At 39.7% G+C, this 21,578-nt stretch overlaps 1 protein-coding gene across 2 annotated transcripts in view; it reads right to left on the bottom strand.

Moving 5' to 3' along the window:
• CFAP206 (cilia and flagella associated protein 206) overlaps positions 1 to 17,416 on the bottom strand; it is a 37,234-nt gene extending 19,818 nt beyond the window's left edge. For both annotated transcript variants that reach the window (XM_069598309.1, XM_069598308.1), the window contains exons 1-7: positions 17,085 to 17,416; positions 14,908 to 15,016; positions 14,168 to 14,251; positions 11,317 to 11,407; positions 9,505 to 9,693; positions 8,553 to 8,711; positions 6,836 to 7,044 (exon numbers count right to left, since the gene is read on the bottom strand). In XM_069598309.1, the coding sequence (XP_069454410.1) occupies positions 6,836 to 7,044; positions 8,553 to 8,711; positions 9,505 to 9,693; positions 11,317 to 11,407; positions 14,168 to 14,251; positions 14,908 to 15,015 (840 nt within the window). In that variant the 5' untranslated portion in view covers position 15,016; positions 17,085 to 17,416. The remainder of the gene's footprint in view (positions 1 to 6,835; positions 7,045 to 8,552; positions 8,712 to 9,504; positions 9,694 to 11,316; positions 11,408 to 14,167; positions 14,252 to 14,907; positions 15,017 to 17,084) is intronic.
• Between the last annotated feature and the right edge of the window lie 4,162 nt (positions 17,417 to 21,578).

A 21,578-nucleotide genomic window follows, 5' to 3' on the forward strand; every position in this document is an offset into this window, starting at 1 on the left:
GAAGGGGATCAAAAGGTACACATTTCCACTTATATATGTCATGGGGATGTAACACACAGCATGCTGACTATGACTGTAGTGCATAATACTGTATTGTACAATTGAAAGTTGTTAAAAGAGGAGATCTTAAAAGTTCTCATCACAAGGAAAAAAAAACTGTAACTATATGTGCTGAAAAGTTTAACTAGATTTATTGTGGTCACCATTTTGCAGTATACACATATATGGAATCATTTATGTTATACATCTGAAACAATTATAATCTTACATATCAATAGTATCTCAATAAAAAAGCTATTTTCACTATCCTTTCACTATCCTTGATACTGCAGTAAGAAGTATTAATTTTATTGAATTTTGATCTTTATGTGCATATTTTTTTAACAATCAGATCAAATAGAAAATATGCATAAAACACTTCTGTGAAAGTGGAAGTGAAAGTTACTCAACCATGTCCAACTCATTGTGACCCCATGGACTGTATAGTCCATGGAATTCTCTAGGCCAGAATACTGGAGTGGGTAGCCTTTCCCCTCTCCAGGGAATCTTCCCAACCCAGGGATCAAACCCAGGTCTCCCGCATTGAAGGTAGATTCTTTACCAGCTGAGCCACAAGGGAAGCCCAAGAATATTGGAGTAAGTAGCCTATCCCTTCTCTAGCGGGTAGCCTATCCCTTCTCGACCCAAGAATCGAACCAGGGTCTCCTGTGTTGCAGGCAGATTCTTAACCAGTCGAGCTATCCTGCATATTAAAACACACAGTTCTCTTACATGACTGGGTTGCAAGCTGAACTAGCCTTTTTCTCCCTTCTCTAGCAGAAAAGCACTTTTATATGAAAAGGACAACTGGCAGACAACCTATGATTTTTGAGCCTTATCTATTGGCAGATAGTTTCCTGAGAGTCAATGAAATGAGTCCGTCATTTTGGGAAAAGGATGGTTTTTGTTACCCATGATGAAATTCACATTTTTAAAAACTTATATCTGCCACCACAAATTTGACAGCATCCTAACACAAAGCTATTTCTAATGAGATTGTTGGAGGCAAAAAAACAAAAAAAACAAAAACACCAAGAATAAAGTCACAAACCTTCTTTCATAGTGCAGTCCAAAAAATGCTTGGGGAAAGCATGTGTACCTAGCATTATTCTTCCTCTCCCCCACTTTTTAAATTATAAGTTTCTCATACTTTCTTCTATGACCATTTTTCAACAAATCTAAAACAAGCACAAATTCCACCTAACAGACATTTTACTTGCATTTTCAGAAAAATCAAGAATCCCTGTGCAATCTATTCTGTGAATGGCCCTGCAAACACGGCTTGGGCAGAAGAAGCATACAAAAGCCTTGACTTATATATTTTAAGAAATGTTGTGTGTCATGCAGCTTTTACTGGTGCAATAACAATAAGTGGCTTTCTCTCTTTGGTAACTGCCGTGCTCATCAAAAGCCCACAGAGGGTGGAATTCTGTTCTCTCAGCTAAGACAGTCAGCAAGACTGCAATCACCCCTTCCTTTCTCTTCCAGAATATTTGAATTTGTTCACTATTTCAGATAAAGTCCTGATCAAAAGACAATAACTCACCATCTTACCCAGGATATAACTGGATTTTCCAAATGTCTACATAAACTGAATGTAGCATTGGCAAAAGAAAATTTTTTGAATCAAAATCAATATTTCAAAAAATCTTATTAATATTTGTTCAAATAATGTGACTTTAAAAAAGAGTATTCATAGATTTCATGGATAGGAAAAAGTTTCAGCTAAATATAAACTGAGGTATTTTATGAAAGTGAAAGTGAAGTCACTCAGTCGTGTCCGACTCTTCGCAACCCCATGGACTGTAGCCTACCAGGCTCTTCCATCCATGGGATTCTCCAGGAAAGAATACTGGAGTGGGCTGCCATTTCCTTCTCCAGAGGATCTTCCCAACCCAGGGATCGAACCCGGGTCTCCTGCATTGCAGGCAGACACTTTAACCTCTGAGCCACCAATACTCATTAAATTGTATCCATTCTGTAACAATCAACCTTAAACTGTAACTAAGGCAGATTGATGATGGAAGGCTGGAGTATCAAAAACTACCATATCCTAGTCAGCCATAAAAAGAAATTTTGCCATCTACAGTGGCATGGATGGACCTGGAAGGTATCATGCTTAGTGAAATAAGTCAGATAGAGAAAGAAAAGTATGTTACTGCTTATATGTGGAATTCACAAAATAAAACAGACTGCTGCTGCTGCTGCTGCTAAGTTGCTTCAGCCGTGTCCAACTCTGTACAACCCCATAGATGGCAGCCCACCAGGCTCCCCCATCCCTGAGATTCTCCAGGCAAGAACACTGGAGTGGGTTGCCATTTCCCTTCTCTAATGCATGAAAGTGAAAAGTGAAAGTGAAGTCACTCAGTTGTGTCCGACTCTTAGCAACCCCATGGACTGCAGCCCACCAGGCTCCTCCATCCATGGGATTTTCCAGGCAAGAGTGCTGGAGTGGGGTGCCATTGCCTTCTCCAATAAAACAGACTAGTGAATATTTTTTTAAAAAGACTCACAGATATAGAGAACAATCTAGTAGCTACTAGTGGAGAAGAGGGAAGGGCAAAATAGGGATAGGGGATTAAGAGATAAAAACTACAATGTAGAAAATAAATAAGCTACAGGATACATTTTTATAGCACAAGGAACATAGCCAATATTCTGTAATAACTAAAAATAGAGCATTATCTTTAAAATTTTTAAATGACTATGTTGTACACCTGAAACTAACATTGTAATTCAAGTATGTTTCAATAAAAGTAAAAACAATAACAACAAAAAGGAACAGTGATTATGCAGCAAGAAAGTCAGAAACTTAAAGAACACTCATTCTGACTCTGACTAAAGGGAGTACGAAAGAGTCGTGAAGAGTGCTAAGATCAGAATGTGAACTTTCTCAATAACATGAGCAACAAAGGGTTTGGAAATGAGATATTCCAAGAAAGGTAAGAGCCCTTTAGCTTGTGCCCCTATTGAAATGAAGTTAGAACTGCTCTGCTAATGCCCTGACAATGATGATGGTAAACACTGTGTTTGTTGTCATCATCTTCATCTGTCTGACAACACTGCTCTACCTTATTTACCTAGTGGGGACTATCAGTAACCCCTTTTTACAGATGTGAGAAGTCAAGAGAAGTCAAGCAACTTCATCAAGGACACAGATTTAGTAAGTAGCAATGGCAGGATTAGAACCTAGGAAGTCTGGCTGCAAGACCCACACTTAGCACTTCAACCCTCTGAGTGAGAACTCCAATGAGAATTCAAGACTGTCAGGGAATTTAAGACTTTCCTGGTGGTACAGTGGCTAAGACTCCTTGTTTCCAAAGCAGGGGGCACAGGTTCAATCCTTGATCGAGGAGATAAGATCACATTGAAAGGCACAGCACCAAAAAGATTTTAAGACTCTCAGTTGTCTGAGTATGATTCATGAGCAAAAGCTGTGAGAAGATACTATAGAATGAACACATCCTCCACAACATCCTTAGAGTATATGTGACAGTTTCCCAAAGTTCTTTCTTATAATATCCCTTTTGAGCATAAAGGACAAAAGTAAATTTGAGATTCTGCTCCTGTGGACCCCTACACACTCAAACTGACTGTGAAATCCTCTTAGTATCTGACTGGTTACATGAGGCTGCTAGCTGCAAGTCCACATCAGGGGAACACCTACCCTAAAGAATGGTTTGGTTTCAGAGAGTTGATTTAGAGTCCTCCCTTCTGAAGGCAAATAGATAGTAGGCCAGCTGTGAGGAACCCTCCTAGTTTGTTGCCATGCATTCATGTCTTTGGATGTTATCCTTCTCTCCTCTGTAGCAGAGGTAAGGAGAGAAGACAGACCTAGGGCATCCAAAAGTAGTATGAAGGGATTTCCCTGGTGGTCCAGTGGTTGGGAATCCATCTTGCAAAGTGGGGGACGTGGGTTCAATCCCTGGTCAGGAACTAGGATGCCACGTGCTGTGGAGCAACTCAACTGGTACACCACAAAGAGAGACCCCGTGTGCCACAACTACTGAAGCCTGTGTGCTCTGGAGCCTGCACGCTGCAACTACTGTGCCTGCAAGCCACAAGTAGAGAGTCCATGCATCGCAATGAAAGATTTCACATGGCACAATGAGGATCGGGAGTGCCGCAACAAAGACCTGACACAGCCATCCAAAACAAGCAAACAAAGTACTATTTAGCAATCAAAATACAAGTGAAAACAAAAAGGGGGGCAGAACACAGCCTGTTGTATCCAAGACATTAGTATTTGCTTGCACAAAAGACAGTTCCACCAATCCTGTGGTCTTATGAGAGGCTGTGTGAAGGTAAACAGTGACCAGGGGGATGGATGTGTTTTTTCAGTGGGGGAATATAGAGGTATATTAAATCAAACCGTTGTACAATTTAAATATCCTACAACTTTGTCAATTACACCTCAGTATACTGCTGCTACTGCTGCTAAGTCGCTTCAGTCATGTCTGACTCTGTGCAACCCTATAGACGGCAGCCCACCCAGCTCCTCTGTCCCTGGGATTCTCAAGGCAAGAACACTGGAGTGGGTTGCCATTTCCTTCTCCAGTATAGCTAGGGGGAAAAAGCCAGAAAACAAAACAGTAACTGGTAGAAACTTAGTTTGCTGCCGTGACACAGTTAAGAAACTGTGTTTCCTGGAATCTTAGGATGGCTTGGGAATGCTCCTTGAAGAAAAGGGCCTCTGATCCTTTGGTCTAGATACTTGCTTTATATTTTTAGGAGTAAGTAAATTTCTTCTGAGTAAGTTTCTGTCAGAAAGGGCTCTGATGCTTTTTAAAAAAAAAGTTGAAAACCACCACTTTACCATACCATATTTTCCAACTCTTTGCAGGGAGAGTGTTTGGTTTGTGCCGGGGTCCAGCCCCTGTGGATCCAGGGAATTCAAAGGGGAGACGGCGTCGGCGAGGAGAGATTTATTTATTTAGAGATATAAAGAGAGATTAGGAAAGAATAATGTAGTGAAAAAAATAGAGGAGAAAAGAGGATGATATTCCTTGGTTTACACGGAAAGCTAATAAAGTCTCAAGACAAGAGACTTGCTCTGTTCACGTAGGCCACAGGCACCTGCTTGAATAGCGGAGAGTGCCCCACCTTGGGCTCCCTCTCGCGTGGGTCTTAGAAGCCGGGGCAGAATAGTGAACACAGAGAGCCTCTGTGTTCCAAGGGATCAACCTGAGAAAGAGAGGGAGGGAGAGGGAGAAAGAGAGAGAGAGACTTGACATGGGGGAGGCCAAGCTTGTGTAAAAACCCCATAACTTTATTTTCAAAAGGTGCTTATATACCCTAAGTTGTACATAATGGTAGATGCAGAGTCATGCAGGGGCAGCAGTCCTAACCCTTATCGATACCAGGCTTTCTTTCTGCATATCTTTCTGTATACAAAAGGTCTCAGGTGATTTACATTATCTTCTGGCCAAGAGGCCTGTTAACATTTTATGTTAATCTCTTCCTTGATGAATGTTAATCTCATTTTCCCTGAAGTGTTTTTCTTTAATCTGCATCACCCTCAAAGTACTAAATAAAGTTACATCCTTATAGATCAAAGGTGCAGTGGGTTACAAGAAAGAAAGTACTTAACTCAAAGATCTATGTTGCTACTTGTTTTTTCTATATACCAACTATATTAATTAATGCACTCCCGGGTACACAACAAATAAAGGATATGAAAACTTGGCAGCAAGTATTGGCTCAACAATGAAACCCTCAATCAGTTCTATTCTAATGATTTTTAACTCCTCAAAAGGCTCTACATTCCTAGAATTTTTAAGCTTCCTGTGCCTCTCGAAGTTGGGAGGCTGTAAACAATCATATGCGCAGTTGTAAAAGTTAGAAAGCTATCAGAAGGGTTTGAATTGAAACACTCCAATTACTCCCAGGAGACTTATTAACTAGAGCTCTAAGTTAATTTTCTTTAGAGAAAGGTGGTCGGGGATAGCCCCCCATTAATGTCAGAGGTGTTGGTGAGAGGCATAAAATAATAAAACAGACAGATTCTGGTTTCGGGGTAGATGCTCAGGCAGAGGACCCCTTGAGACCTGATCCGCCTTGCCCTGTCAGGCTCTTCCACATGACCTTGTCATAGATGGGATCTCCCGTGCTGGCTCCTGGCAGGTTTGTTTATTAGATCTAGAGAAGCAGGAAAAAAATCTTCTCCACCAAATTTTACAATTAGAACAAGTAATTATATAAAAGTTATTTGAATGCCAACAACCTGCCAAACTATATGTTAGACACTTGCTCTGAATGAAAACAAACAATGCAACATGTCTTATACACAGACATATACCTGCATTACCATAGCAACCATGCAACAATCATATTACCAAGGACCAAAGAGAATCAACCATCAAAAACCCTCTCAACACACCTTCATTAAAATCAGCATCCAACTCTCCCATTTCTATTTTAGTCCTTGATCCTACAGATGCAATATATGCTGAACACTTATTAAGGTTGCTTTTTTTATCAATGACCTGGTCACCCTATAATATATAAGGAGGTTGTGATAAACAACAAACAAGGCCCTACTATATAGCATGAGGAACTATATTCAATATCCTATGATAAACTATTATGGAAAAGAATATTTAAAAAGTTGGAACCTGGATCACAGTAAGTGAAAAAGTTGCCAAAAAAAAACCAATTTAATCAGTGACTTTTTTAAAATTAAGCTAAACAGTTAATTCAAAGCAAGTGTATATATGTACATATATACACATATATACATATACATATATGAGGCTGCATTCTGTGGAAATGGCCAGCTCTTATGACAATAACTCACCAAAATGACCTGAAGGAAGATCTCGCATTGCCGCACATTATATAGGGCTTCTCTTAACATATAGGGCTGAAGTTCTTGACTCATGAGGGGATTCTTTGCTGCCTTCTCCAGGATGGCTGTGTAGCGGTATGCCTGGTCCTGAACCGCCTCAAGCTGGGAATCAACATGCTGAGTGGTGGCTGGGATTGCTTCCTGTAGAATAGCTGGCACTGGTTTGAAAGGTATAATAAAACAAACATGAGGCAAGCTAAAAGAATTCAGGAAAAAAAAAGCCTAGAAAGTAGTCATATTTCAACAGTAGGTTGAGTCAGTTTTTTTTTTTTTTAACCAAATTAATAATAAAGAGGCAGGAGTTTCATCACTTCTATATCAGGAGGAAAAGAACAAAAAAGAAAAACCTATCAAAAAACAAATAAAGCAAAACACCACACTGCCAGAATAAGAACCAAAAGTTAAAGCAGATCACCTTTTGTCAATAAAATATAGAAGAGTCTAAAGAACAGACAGGCTTTGGTGTTTTGTGCTATTAATTACGTGCTTCTAGAAAAGCCACTATATCTCTTCTGTGAATCTTCTTTACTGTTTGTAAAAAAGGAAATAAAAGAGTACCACTTAAGAAGCTCACTGGGATACAGAACAACAATAGAATCATCTAGCAAAGTAGGGAAATGTATGAGGAATGGGAATTGGACTTTTTAGAACACTTTTTAAATTGCAAAAACAATTACCCTATTGTACTAGATCAGTGATCTGGTAATAGACACTAATACCTTCTCAGTGGGCCTACATGTGCACCACATACACAAGGAATTTACTCCTACTGGTTGGTCTTTGAGCAAATGTTTGAACAAATGCTTTCAAACTTAGATAATGAATGCATTAAGTATGTAACAGCATAGTAGAGGCTCTGGATTTATAGACTTGCAAATATTCTCCTCTTATTCTATTTCATTCCATTAACCACATCAGCAACAGTTTTCTTTTCAGGGTGATTTTCTTTTTTTGAATCACTGAATTTTATTCCATTTTGGTTATTTGGCTTGGAGGGCTTCCCAGGTGGTACCAACAGTAAAAAATCCACCTGCCAATGCAGGAGATGCAAGAGGCACAAGTTTGATCTCTGGTTTGGGAAGATCCCCTAGAGTAGGAAATAGCAATCACTCCGGTTTTCTTGCCTGGAAAATCCCATGGACAGAAGAGCCTGGTGGGCTACAGTCCACGGGATCGCAAAGAGTCAGACATAACTGAGCATATATGCATGCAAAGAACATAGAGGTCCACTGAACTGGGGAGGCTGGACTCCAGGAGGCCCTCTCAATCCTTGTACTGATTCACATCCCATACCAGCTTCATGTGCGGGGCATGCTCAGTTGTGTCCGACTCTTTGCAACCTAATGGACTGTAGCCCACCAAGCTCCTCTGTCCATGGAATTTCCAGGTAAGAATACTGGAGTGGGTTGCCATTTCCTACTCCGGGGGACCTTCCCAATGCAGGGATCAAAGCCCCTAAGCTTCATGATACATAAAAATGTATGGTCTTGCCCCAGTAAAATGAAAGATTACTGTACATTATGAACAGTAGCAGTACCTAAGGTATAGTCAAAACTACAAATGTTAAATCTAAGAATGCCAGTGGTGTACTGTGTTTTATTTTCCTCTGTTCCCATTAAAATTTAAACCTGTGTAACCTATAGAATTAACCTAATGATATACCTACAGTCATCAATGCCTTCTCCTCCCTTTCCACAGTCTCGGTTAAATAAACGAATTCCAGTCACAATCATGGTGAGTTCTTTCAGCTGGCGTTCTTTGTCCTTCTTAGAAAGGGTTAGAAATGTCCCAAGTTCAGTTTGAGGAAATACACTCTGTAGGGCAGCTAAACAAACCACAAAAAGGACAACAAAATGATAGAATAAAGATACCAAAACTTAAATGACGAGTCTCTTTCAGCAGAAAGCTAAGGGGCTTGTCTTTATAGAGTTACTTAGATGATTCTTTAACTGTCTGATACCTGATTCCAGAATACTTGGCAAAATTTAGCATACATCAAAGCTGAGCTGCTAAAAATAATGCCACTGCCTCACATCTTTTTCTACAATTATGCATCCATCAGTAATTTTTTGGCAATGGGCCTTAAAACAAGCTAAGTAGGATTCTGAGTAGAAAAAAAAAATGATGCTTTAAAAGCATTATGGAAGAAAGCCATGGGAAGATTAGAGATATGGCCTATTCCTTATCTTATATATGAAACTGGGCAAGTATTTCCTAAGGATAAAATAGTGTTGTTTACCTTCATCCATCCTAGATGACAGACTCAACTCCTTTCACCAGTATGAAATTTACTCTCCCAACATTTCCCACTCCTCAGCCAGCCTGGTACTCTTAATCACACTGCCAGTGCTTCTCTGGTGAGGAATACTAGGTCCCTAGGTACATACAGCTCTAAGAAGATGAACATATTCACTTCCCAGAGGTGCTACTTGAGTTTTAGTGATGCTACATTGTGTAAGAGGGATGTGGGTAAATTTTAACCTCTTATTTGTGCTATTTTTTTTTTTCAGACCAAAGGAGAAAACTTCAATGTTCAACACATGTAATTCACCATATTTTATAAGATACGATGTTCATGTATGTTCACACATGGACTGGAAATGGTGTACATTTTTTACCTGTTGCCTCTCTGACAATCTTGATGTCTGTTGGGGACCCCAGCCCAGAACGCAGTAACACGTAGCTGACGATCTTGCGGTAGAGGTTTTCCAGCTCCTCTCGGACACATGCTCGACTGTCTGTAATCTCTCTGCTAACAGAACTTAATCTAGACTCTATGACCCGGTGATGTTCTTCAAGAAATTCCTCTAAAAATGGCAATAGACAATGTTCCATATATTGATACTTAGAATTCTTCTCCAATAAGAAAATAGGACCAGAGGGGGAAATGGCATGGTATGGCAATTCTACTGCATGAAAACAAGTATTTTCTTAGGATATAGTCATCAAAACAAACAAAAAAAAATAGTGGCCAGCAAGTAACTTCAAGACAAAAATCTGGTGGCAAAGATGTACTACAGTGATTTAAATGGCATACTTTGTCAAAACACGTAAGATTTTTAAACAGACAATCCAAACCATAATAGATAGGGCTAAAACCTTCTAAACAGGAAGTATACAAGACATTTTATAATATACATTATAAACATTATATACATATATTATGTATGTATACACATTATAAACATATACAGTATAAATTATATGTACTATCTATATGCTATTGGTAAGCACATATAGTATACTGTATGTAAGCAAATATGAATACCCATCAAGATAGTATAAATTTTCCTCTTCAACTATGTGTGTTTCCATTTTAGTTCTAGATAAATTTCCTTTGAATGGCATTACTGTAATACAATGTAGCATCAAGAACTGTATCCCTCACCCTTCTTCCTGTGATACAATGAGGTTTAAGCTTAATTGTGGCAGGAGCCGCACTTCACCAGCACTATAATTTTTGCAACTAAGTCAATTAGACACCCTTCAACAAGGGCAATAATTAAAATATCAACCATACACAATTCACAGCTATAACTTTACCACAAAACCTCAAACTTTGAAATTAAGAAAAACCTAAATTACATCAATTCATGACTATTGTTTTATAATGTCATTGTGATGGTTTAGTCACTAAGTTGTGTCCAACTTATGACCCCATGTACTGTAGCCTGCCAGGCTCCTCTGTCCATGCGGATTCTCTAGGCAAGAATACTGGAGTGGGTTGGCAGCTCCTTCTCCAGGGGATCTTCCCAACCCAGGAATCAAACCCAGGTCTTCTGCATTGCAGGCAGATTCTTTATCAACTGAGCTACGAGGGAAGCCCTAAAATGTCATTATTATTTATCAAAAAAGCAAGATACATGATTTTACACATATAGCATAACTAAAAGTTTAATACATAGAGGGAAAAAAGACAATTAAAATAACCAAATGGTTAATAATTATATCATTACAGTCAGCAGAGGCAATCTTTATTTTCCTTTTTGTCTTATTTCCAAGTTATCTTGGATGTATGTAATAAATGATTTACATACAAAATATGTTCTGAGCTTATATTTCCCATCATTAACTTCATTTTTAGGTAAGTTATTTAATTTAGGAAAGCATTATGAGATAATAATATAAACCAGGAACCAAAAAATCAGCCAATTAAAATTTTTAACTTCAGTGGGCTGGCTGCTTTACTATATTATGTATTAGTCATATAACAGTTAAAGCACAATAGACTCAGAAACTTTTGACACTCATTAAGGCCAATGGTCTCATTTAGCATCTCCAATATTATTACATTCTTCAAAGTTGGAAAAAATTTCAAAAGACAGACAAAAAAGTTAAATTGTTCTTCATCAACTAAATGAAGCCCTATAACCTGAAATACAATATGAACCTTATTTTAAAGGGTATCAATATAGGTAGATAGACATTACCTCGACTTGTATAATTCATATCAAAATAGACTTGCATCTTAATGGTGTCCAGGGAAGGATTTTTGCTGTCCAATAGCCGATTCACACAAAGCTAAAAGAGAATATCCCATAAATGCTTCTAGTTATATTTTCTGAAGCAATTAGAAGTATTTTCCAATGTTATTTTTAAAATCAAAGAGAAACATCAAAGCAATAGCTTCTGATATTCATCTACCAATAAGCCCTTTTATTTTTTTCTCAGAACTTCATGCTTTATAGATCATTTAACCAATAACATTTATTAAGTAATAAGCGATTTCCCCTGAGTTAGCCAATATTACCATACCCAGGTGGCTAATAGTCTAGTTGGCGGCAAGGACCTCGACAAGGTTAGTCTCTGAACGTGGGTGGACATTGCATGAAGCTTATGCTCATGTCTGGAGCTCTTCTTGAGTTCCTCATTACCATTTATTTGAACCTTCATGCTCCTTTTTTTTTAGCTGATGCTGGAGGTCATGTCCATTTTATAAGAAGCTGCTGCGGCTACCATCCTCTGCTCATGGACAATCTCTGACCCTGCCTTCTGTTTCAAAATTTCTTCCTCTGGTCCATTTTCTCCTGTCTGCCCTCCACTGCCCCCTCCCCCCACCGACACACACATAGATAGCTTATCCTCCTTCTCTGTTTTGCGCTTTTATGATAGACAGTTAACCTGAATTTTTCTTTTCTCCTCTCTTCTCCATCCCCCAACCCCACTCTTCCCTATCTCATGTTAGACTTTATGTCTGTACCTGGCAGGCACATCAACAGCTTCCCTCAGCCCACCTCCCAGGGCACCAACACTGCTTTCCTGGGAGAAGGGAGAGGAGAAAGCAGGAGTGAAGATGGGACACCTGGACTGTTCCAGGTGGAGAGGTGCTGGTCCAAGCACAGACTTTACAAATGCAAAACTTAGCTCATCCACATGGTTCTTAATTGAGAAAAAATGAAACACACTTTTTATCACTTGAATTATGATATAAATTGACAGTTAATGTCCCTGTCACATTAAAAGTACACTGAGCATAGGGAACTATATTCAATATCCTGCGATAAATCATAATGGAAAAGAATATAAAAAAGAATTTATAGCCGATTCACATTGCTGTGCAGTGAAAATTAACACAATATTGTAAATCAACTACACTTCAATAAGAAAAATAAGATTCAAAAAATATATCAAACTCCTGCCAACTTAGTTGAGTTGGTGGGGGGAAAATTGCTTCTTGAGCCATGAAAAGGAGAAAAACACTTTCTGCCCCTCCTTGGTTCTTCTCCACGGCTTTCCAACAAAATTTCTGACTGACCATTAGTCATTTCCCCTATTGCTAAGAACAGGCTTTATAGCACATTCTCAGTTTCAGCACAAAAAGACCCAGCTCTCAGCTGCCATAGAGAATCACAGCATTTCTTCTGCATGGTTATCCTAACAAAATATTCCCTAGTTTCAAGCTTCCAAAGCTCTTCTTGACCCTCTAACATCTGCGGACAGACCTGTGTTTCACTATGCAAATTGCTGGCTGAGAGAGAAGATTGAGATGATGAAAATTTTCTCTGCCATTTGTTTGAGCTCAGAAAATATCCACATATGAGTTTGGGAAAGCTTGTTTCAAGTCTTGTGTGTGAAGGAGGGAATTCAAATCATTAAGCCCAGGGGAAAAATAATGTTGAAATTTTAGGAAATCCATTCACAAATATTTAGAAAATAAATGTTTAAGCATCTAAACCCAGTGAGTCAAACTTAAAAGATATGGAAAAATTAATAGTATCTAAAATTCCTGCCTTCTTTAGTTCTTACAACTGCTTTTCAGGCACATTTACTTGATTTCTTTTTTTCTTTATTTTATAGTAGATCCTTTATGGTTAGCTTTTCATCTGTTTTAAATACAGCAGTGTATAGATGCCAATCTCAAATTCCCAAACTATCCTATGAATCATTTTGCTCTTGGGTTCAATTTTCCTTTTAGAAAACACAAATTATGTTGAATCAAAAATTATATGAATATGAATTTGTATATAACTTAACTGTATATAAGTCAGTTAATTTTCTCAATGTCTCATTAGATGAATAAGATGTCTCTAAAATACTGCGGCAGACACTGCTACCTGCCAGCATCCATACCCCTCCTTCCTTACTAACAAAGCCTCAATCTGGATTAAGGCAGAGATTTTCTTTCAGCTAAAAAAGGAAAGAGGAAAACAATCAATATCCTAGGCTCACTTGAAATATCATTCCATTCAATAAATGCAAGGGCTTCCCAGGAGGCACAGTGATAAAGAATCCACCTGCCAATGCAGGAGACACAGGAGATACGGTTCAGTCCCTGGGTTGGGAAGGTCCCCTAGAGAAGGAAATGACAGCCCACTCCAGTATTCTTGCCTGGAAAATTCCACAGACAAAGGAGCCTGGTAGGCCACAGTGCATGGGCTGGCAAAGAGTCAGACACGACTGAGCATGCAGGCAGGCCACAAATGGAAAGAGATGGGAGGGATTCTGGGAAAGCCCATTATTTCCCAAAAACAAAGTGACAGATCCAATTGCACACACATGTTGACCTTTGTCCTCTCACCTTATACCTGCCCAAAGGTGGAAGAGCTTTCTTGTGACCCTGGGGTGAAAATACATGCATGATAGTGACCTAGGAAGTCAGGAAAAACAACCTATGAACCTCTAGACTTCATTCTATGAGAAAAAATTTAATCTCTCATTTGTTTGCACCACTGTTTGGTGGGGTTTTGTTTCATGGAGCTGAAGGCACTATTGAGCAACACAAATCAAATATTTAGAATTGTGAGTAAATCATTCAAAATTTGAGAAATGCTAGATAATCACCTTCACCAGTTTCTGCACATCACTTTTTGTGAGCGTTCTATCCGTGTTAAAGCCATTACTCGGGTCCAGAACAACAGCTTTCACCTGAGAGTAGGAAAAAGTCCATTACATTTATTTCATATTACTACAACATTAGTTTAATATTTTTCCATTTTTAAAATAACTCCCTCTTGATTACCCAGGGGTGGATCATTCAGCTGAGTTTCTTACAACCCAGTTCCTCAGCATCTTCATCAGAAACTAGAGAAAGGGAGCAATTTTACCTTGGGAAACTAATTTGAATATTTTTACCATATTTTTATTGTGTATTATTATACCAAAAGCAAGAACAGAGAGATAGCAAGGAAATGAGTAATTTTTACAGCAGTGAACAACACATGTTAAAAAGAAAAAAACTTACAACACAGGAAAAACATTATTGATGTTTCTAAGATTCTTTGAGATCTTCTAGATCAGTCTCTTAAATCTAGAACTAACATGCTTTATAGACTTAAAAAACAAACAAACAGTATTTTTGCCTGGAAAAATCTCATGGACAGAGGAGCCTCGCAGGCTACAGTCCATGCAGTTGCAAAGAGTTGGACGCGACTGAGCACACACAGACACAGTTTGTCTACCAATCGCCATAGGTTTTCAATGCAACAAGTTAAGAGAACATCACAGAATTCTAAGAGCAAGTTAGGCACTGCTGAAAAAAATTTTTTAATAAAGCAGTAATTCACAAAAATATTTATTCTTACCATAAAAGCAACCAGAGTTTCAGGAACAATCTCTCCATGGGCTGCACATTCTTGTCCTATTTCTCTAATGATATTCTTTATAACACTTTCAGCCTGAGTGGGAGGCATTCTAAATAAAAAAAATTTAATTGTATTTATATATTAGTTTTTCCTTTTGAGATTTCACCACTAATATATTTGTAAAGAGTCATATTATTTATTAACTTAATAATATTTACTAGTATATAAGGCCCCTCTTGTTTTTCATTAGTTGGTTTCATATTTATAAAAATGAAGGACTAATGATAACAGTGAGAGTAATTGGGACTTAATGACTGAAACATTTCCTCTTTATTTAAATGATGGTGGTCATCAAAAGTACCCCTATAACATGATATTTTTTAATTTAAAAAAATGTTAAACAGTATTAGAGATGGAGGATGGGTGTAGGAGTAGAATTAGTGAGAAATTCCACTATGTAGGTGGCCAAGTCAGCTTGAAACAGAACATGCTTATTTCATCACATTCACTAAATGACCTTTCATAATTATCAGAGACTCTTGGAACACAATTCTTGCTTGAATCATCAAAATCCTATTTCTTGCACATCCAAGTGAAGGTTTATACTCTTGATTAAAAGCATAAAAGCAAAAAAAAGCAAAACATATAATGAGTCATGGATCACGGGGGAAAAAAAAGAACTCCTGGTGAAAAGGTGGTAGGTTTTAATAGTGATCAGGTTTTCCGATCTAAGCACAGGGGAAATTAGCATGCAGAGAATAACAAAGGCAATCCCAGGTAGGTAAAGATCACTTTCAGCATATTAGGGTTCAGGTAAGGTTAACAACACCTGGCATCTAGTCCAGGAGAACCAGAGAGCCTGGTTTCCATCGTGCCCCGTTTTCTAGCTGAAACCTTGGCCATTTCTCTAACTTCTCTTTGAAGTGATTTTCTCATCTGAAAAGTATAAATCCGACTACTACTCTTTCTCTGGAGCTGTCCTGAGGACTGAGTTCTATATCAATTCAGTTCAGTTCAGTCACTCAGTTGTGTCCGATTCTTTGCGGCCCCATGGACTGCAGCACGCCAGGCCTCCCTGTCCATCACTAACTCCTGGAGTTTACTCAAACTCATGCCCATTGAGTTGGTGATGCCATCCAACCATCTCATCCTCTGTCCTCCCCTTTTCCTCCCGCGTTTAATCTTTCCCAGCATCAGGGTCTTTTCATCAGGTGGCCAAAGTATTGGAGTTTCAGCTTCAACATCAGTCCTTCCAATGGATATTCAGGGTTGATTTCCCTTAGGATTGACTGGTTTGATTTCCTTTCAGTCCAAGGAACTCTCAAGAACCTTCGCCAACACCACATTTCAAAAGCATCAATTCTTCGGCGCTTAGCTTTCTTTATAGTCCAACTCTCACATCCATACATGACTACTGGAAAAACCATAGCTTTGACTAGACAGACCTTTGCTGGCAAAGTAATGTCTCTGCTTTTCAATATGCTGTCTAGATTGGTCATTGCTTTTCTCCCAAGGAGCAAGCATCTTTTAATTTCATGGCTACAGTCACCATCTGCAGTGATTTTGGAGCCCAAGAATATAAAGCCTGTCACTGTTTCCATTGTTTCCCCATCTATCTGCCATGAAGTGAGGGGACCAGATGCCAAGATCTTAGTTTTCTGAATGTTGAGTTTTAAACTAACTTTTTCACTCTCCTCTCTCACTTTCATCAAGAGGCTCTTTAGTTCCTCTTCACTTTCCGCCATTAGGGTGGTGTCATTTGTGTATCCGTGGTTATTGATATTTCTCCCAGCAATCCTGATTCCTGCTTGTGCTTTATCCAGAAGGGCATTTCGCAAGATGTACTCCGCATATACGTTAAATAAGCAGGGTGACAATATACAGCCTTGACGTACTCCTTTCCCAGTCTATATACTTAGTGGTTAACATAGCGTTGGCAGAAAGTAAGAGCATCAAACCAGCAGCTGGTAACTAACAAACGCCTGCTCAATGAATATAAGCCGCGCGTGTGCGCGTGCGCCGTCGGGCACCTGGTACAGGTCTCTCCGGGTTCTCCTCAGTCCCCGCCCCCCGACCCTCCCCACACCCACCGCTTGAGCCTAAACCTCCCGAGTTCTGGCCGGCGGGGCAGCGAGCGGTGCCGAACAGCGGTGAGCAGCACGGGTTAGCGATCTGACCTGGGGACCTGTGAGCCTCCGACCGGAAGCGACAGCTCTTTACGCTCAGCGGCGGGGCCTGAAGAGTCCTTACTGTCAGTTTCGCCTGAACCAGTTTAGACGACAGGCTCCCGCGGCCCAGGCTCCGTCCGCTGACCCATGCTCGCCTCCTCGCGAGGTACACTCCGGATCAAGGGCGTGGAGCCCAGGCTGGGCTGACCTTGGCTGTAGTGAAGAGCCTGAGCCGGGTCTACCCAATTCTTCCCTGGGGCTTTCACGGCAGCCCAGAACTCTCGGCGTAACCATGGAGACCAAACTCTAGGGCCCGAAAGGGGCGGGACCTGGGCGTGGGTAGAGCCAAGGTGGGGAGGCGTGGCTGGGTCCAAAAGAGCCTTTACTGGAAGGGATGGGCGAGGATAACTTAAAAAAAAGAGGAGATATAGAGAGACCCAAAGCCCAGAGAGAAGACAGGTTCACTACACCTCAGTGAGCTAAAGGATGTAAAAAACTAGATTTCTTAAACAACCGTATTAACTTAGCAGCGTGGAAACCTATGCAGTGTTAAAAAAAAAAAAAGAAAAAAGGAGATATGGGCAAATTCTCTGCAAGTATCAGTAGACTCATGATTAAGAATCTCTAATGCATCTGAATAGTATTTATATGGATGTTCACTTTATAACTATTCAATGGTGCATATATTACATTAACCTTTTCTGTATATATCATAATAAAAAAAGAAAAGGCACAATAATGGAGAATTCTCCACTTTGGGTTATGCTTTTGGGCTATATAGATCATTAAAATAGAGCTGCATCCTGGTTTCCAGAAATCCTCAAAGTTAAAATAAAAATTCAGATCTCGTGCTTTTCACCTGTCTCACTCATGTTCTCTATTATTATCCATGCACTATGCAACAGTTGGCTTTTTTTTTTTTCCAAAACACAAACCATCATGTTAGTCTATGTAATATGTATGGTTTACCAGTTTTGAAATGGAGGAAGCCATAGTCTAAGAATTAGCTGACAATTTACTTTTCCAGTTTAACCTTCCTTCTCCACAGAAATGCTTGATGATGGAGTGGGTAGCTGAATTTTCAGAGTAATGATGAAAAAGAAACCATTGCCCAAGGAAGGCAATGCAAGTCATTCTTACTGAAGTTTCCCTTAGAAAAAGCATTAACTATTTTTAGTCTGCTTTCCCACATCCTTTCAGTCAAGATTCACAAGATCATTTCTTAATCATCTTCCTTAGAGAGATTCCTCTTTAGAGTTAGTTACATGGGCACAGATATGAAGAGCCAGAAAAAAAGCAAAATTTGAGTTTCCTGACACAAAAACAGCAAGCTTCTTAAGTTCATTAGTGTGCATGCATGCTAAGTTGCTTCAGTTGTGTCTGACTCTGTATGACCCTATGGACTGTAGCCTGTTAGGCTCCTCTGTCCATGGGATTCTCCAGGCAAGAATACTGGAGTGGATTGCTATACCCTTCTCCAGGTGATCCTCCCAACCCAGGGATCAAACCCATGTCTCTTACATCTCCTGCAATGGCAGGAAGGTTCTTTACCACTAACACCACCTGGGAAGCCCAAGTTCATTAGACTTACCCCTAAAAATTGGCCTTTCTTTGTGGTTATCAATTACCTTTAAAGGTGAGATGAAGGATGAGCAAAAGCATTACTTATTGGTTTCCCATCTTTTTCTCCATCACATGCCTCAGCCCTCGGGGAAACAGCAAAGCTTAGGGTCAGATTTTCACAACCTAGGTGGGGGTGGGGCTAGGGGGTGACTTGAAACACTGCAGCTCCCCAAGCATGGGGTCCTGTTCTTTCAAGTGTTACAAGAGAAATGAAATTACAAGAACACAAAATGAGAAAAATTAAGTCAGCAAATTCTGTTACAATCAAAACCAAACCTCTAAAAAAAGGGTGGAGGCTAGTGGTTCTTTCTTAAATGTATTTTCCCCTCAAATGAGGTAAATTTCATATACATAGTCCTAATGAATAAAACAGGATCTAAAGCATAAAACCCTTTACATTACAGCCTCTGTAACAGTGATTCTCAACACTAGAGAGTGAGAAATAGCATATCAGAAATTCCTTGGGGGTCCCCCCATGATGAATTCTGAGATCTATTTACCTACTTTGTATATGCAGATAATGTTACTAGATAGCTTTTTAAAAGGTGAGTTTCTCCCTGTCTTTCATCCATTCACTCCCTCACTCATCTCCTCAATCCTTAAATTAACAACCCAGTCTGCATTATTGTCTCTTGAATCAATTCAAGTCTCTCCATTCCCACTTCTGAACTAATTAAAGCAACTACTTTTTCTTTGTTTTTTTTTGGCCTGGACTACAACAACAGCCAACTAAATGAGCTCCCCTCTCCAGCCAGAGACCCCTCCAAATTCTTGCCTATCCCAAAATGATACTTAAACAATGAAAATCTGATCAAGTCATTTCCCTGCCTAAAAGCGTATGAAGGCTTCTCAGTGGCTTTGGGGCAAAGTGCAAACTTCTTGGCGTGGCATATAAGACACCCACGACCTGCTCTCAGCTCACCCACCCAACATCAGCTCTCACAACTACTTCCCCTGGCTCCAGACCACACTCTTTCTACTCACTGGCCGTGCTGCATTACTCACTGGCCTCCAGATCTCTGCAGAGGTCACTTCCTCTATCTGAATGTCCTTCTTCCCTCTTCATCTGGTTAATTCCTCCATGTTGTCAGAAGCCAGGTCTCCTATGAAACTTTCTTTGACCTGTCAATTGGGGTTAGGGTCCTAAACCTTCACCTTCATCTGATTCCAAAATATTTCCACCTACCCCAAGAGGAATGTCCACAGTCACTAAGCAGTCACTCCCCATGCCTGTCCCCCAGTACATACACCCAACAGGGTTCTCAGTACTCTCAGGGAGTCTGTTTTCTTTTCTGTCCCCCAACTAGACCACAAACTCCTTGAAGGCAGGGAACATGTTCTGCAGAATCCCCAGCACCTAAGAACAGCCTGGGACATAAGAGTCGTGCAAGACAGTCTGGGTTAGGGAGGTGAGTTTAGCAGTGGGAGAGTGAAAAAAAAAAAAAAAGAGAGAGAGAGAGAGAAATTTTAGATTCTTTACTATCTTTACTGAAAAGTTAGGGTGATTTTGGAGGGAATTATAATTGTGGAGGGAAAAAAGGAGGCATTTAAATGACAGGTTTTCAGAAGATCTTCCTCTGACTCCACTTTTGACTCTCGTGCTTTAGAATCTCCTACCCACCTCTAAGCACCCTTTTCTGTGTCCCCAGGAAGAAAGGTTGCTCTCAGGTTTGCTCCTTTTGACCATGCCTCAAACTAGAGTCTACGGTTTCCAGTGGTGCCTGGGCTTTAGAAGGGTGGGACCTCTAGGCTTACAGGTTTCTTGGAATAGCAGGTGCTGGAGGTGGGGATGGTGCCTGGTGATTGGGATCCAGACTGATTTCATCTTTGTGCTTCTCTTCCTCTGTGAAGGACAATATGGCTTATTGGCTCCCAAGGACAAACTTTAATTTGGTAAAGTCTTAACTCTTATTTAAAAAAAAATTTTTCAGGATCACAGACATAGAAAATAAACTTATGGTTACCAAAGGGGAAAGGAATAAATTAGGAGTTTGGGATTAAATAGATACATGCTACTATATATTAAATAGGGAAGCAACAGGGACCTACTGTATAGCACAGGCAACTATATCCAATATCTTGTAATAACCTACAATGGAAAAGAACCTGAAAAAGAACAATCTGTACAACTCCCTTTCCTGTATACCTGAAACTAACACAACTATAAGTCAACTATACTTTAATCTTTAAAAATGAAATGATTTTTTTGTCAGTTATCAAAAAATTCACCTTACTCTGTAGTCTGTGAGTCTTCATTTTCTTGAGGAGGAATTTTTTTGACCAGTTTGCTGAAATTATAATAGAGCTGCACTCCACTTTCAGGAACTATTTTGTTGTGGCTAGATAATGGTCAAAGATTCCATCAGTTTATTTTAATATAGTTGTTCCTCCAATGGTGAGCTCTGGACTGCCAGTCCCTCCTGGCTCACTACAAGAAGGAAGACAGTAACAATTCAGCCGAATGCCTGATGCATTCCAAGCTCATTATCTCTAACATGATCCAACTCATTATCTCTAATATGAATCTTCTCTCAAAACCCATCCCACTCGACATTCTTTATTGGGATGAATTGTCAGTAATTAGTAGCAGACACAATGACTGAAGAAAGACTGAAGCAGCCCAAACCTGCTTCAGATAATTCTCCTCTCTCTCCATCACCCCTCACATGCGGACTTGTCACCAAGCCAGGCTCTTCTTCCTTCTGGGCATGTCTAAAGTCCATTCCTTTCCCTAATTACTTCCCTAGTTACTGTGTTCTGAGCGCTTTTAAATGTTTCATCTGCTTCTTGTCTGCAGCCCCTCCTAAATGCAAAGCTGATCAAATAATTTCCTATGTGCAACTCTTTGAAGACTTCCCACTACCTACAAGAAAACAGTCA

This window comes from Ovis canadensis, chromosome 8 (assembly GCF_042477335.2).
Source record: "Ovis canadensis isolate MfBH-ARS-UI-01 breed Bighorn chromosome 8, ARS-UI_OviCan_v2, whole genome shotgun sequence".
Lineage (NCBI taxonomy): Eukaryota > Metazoa > Chordata > Mammalia > Artiodactyla > Bovidae > Ovis > Ovis canadensis.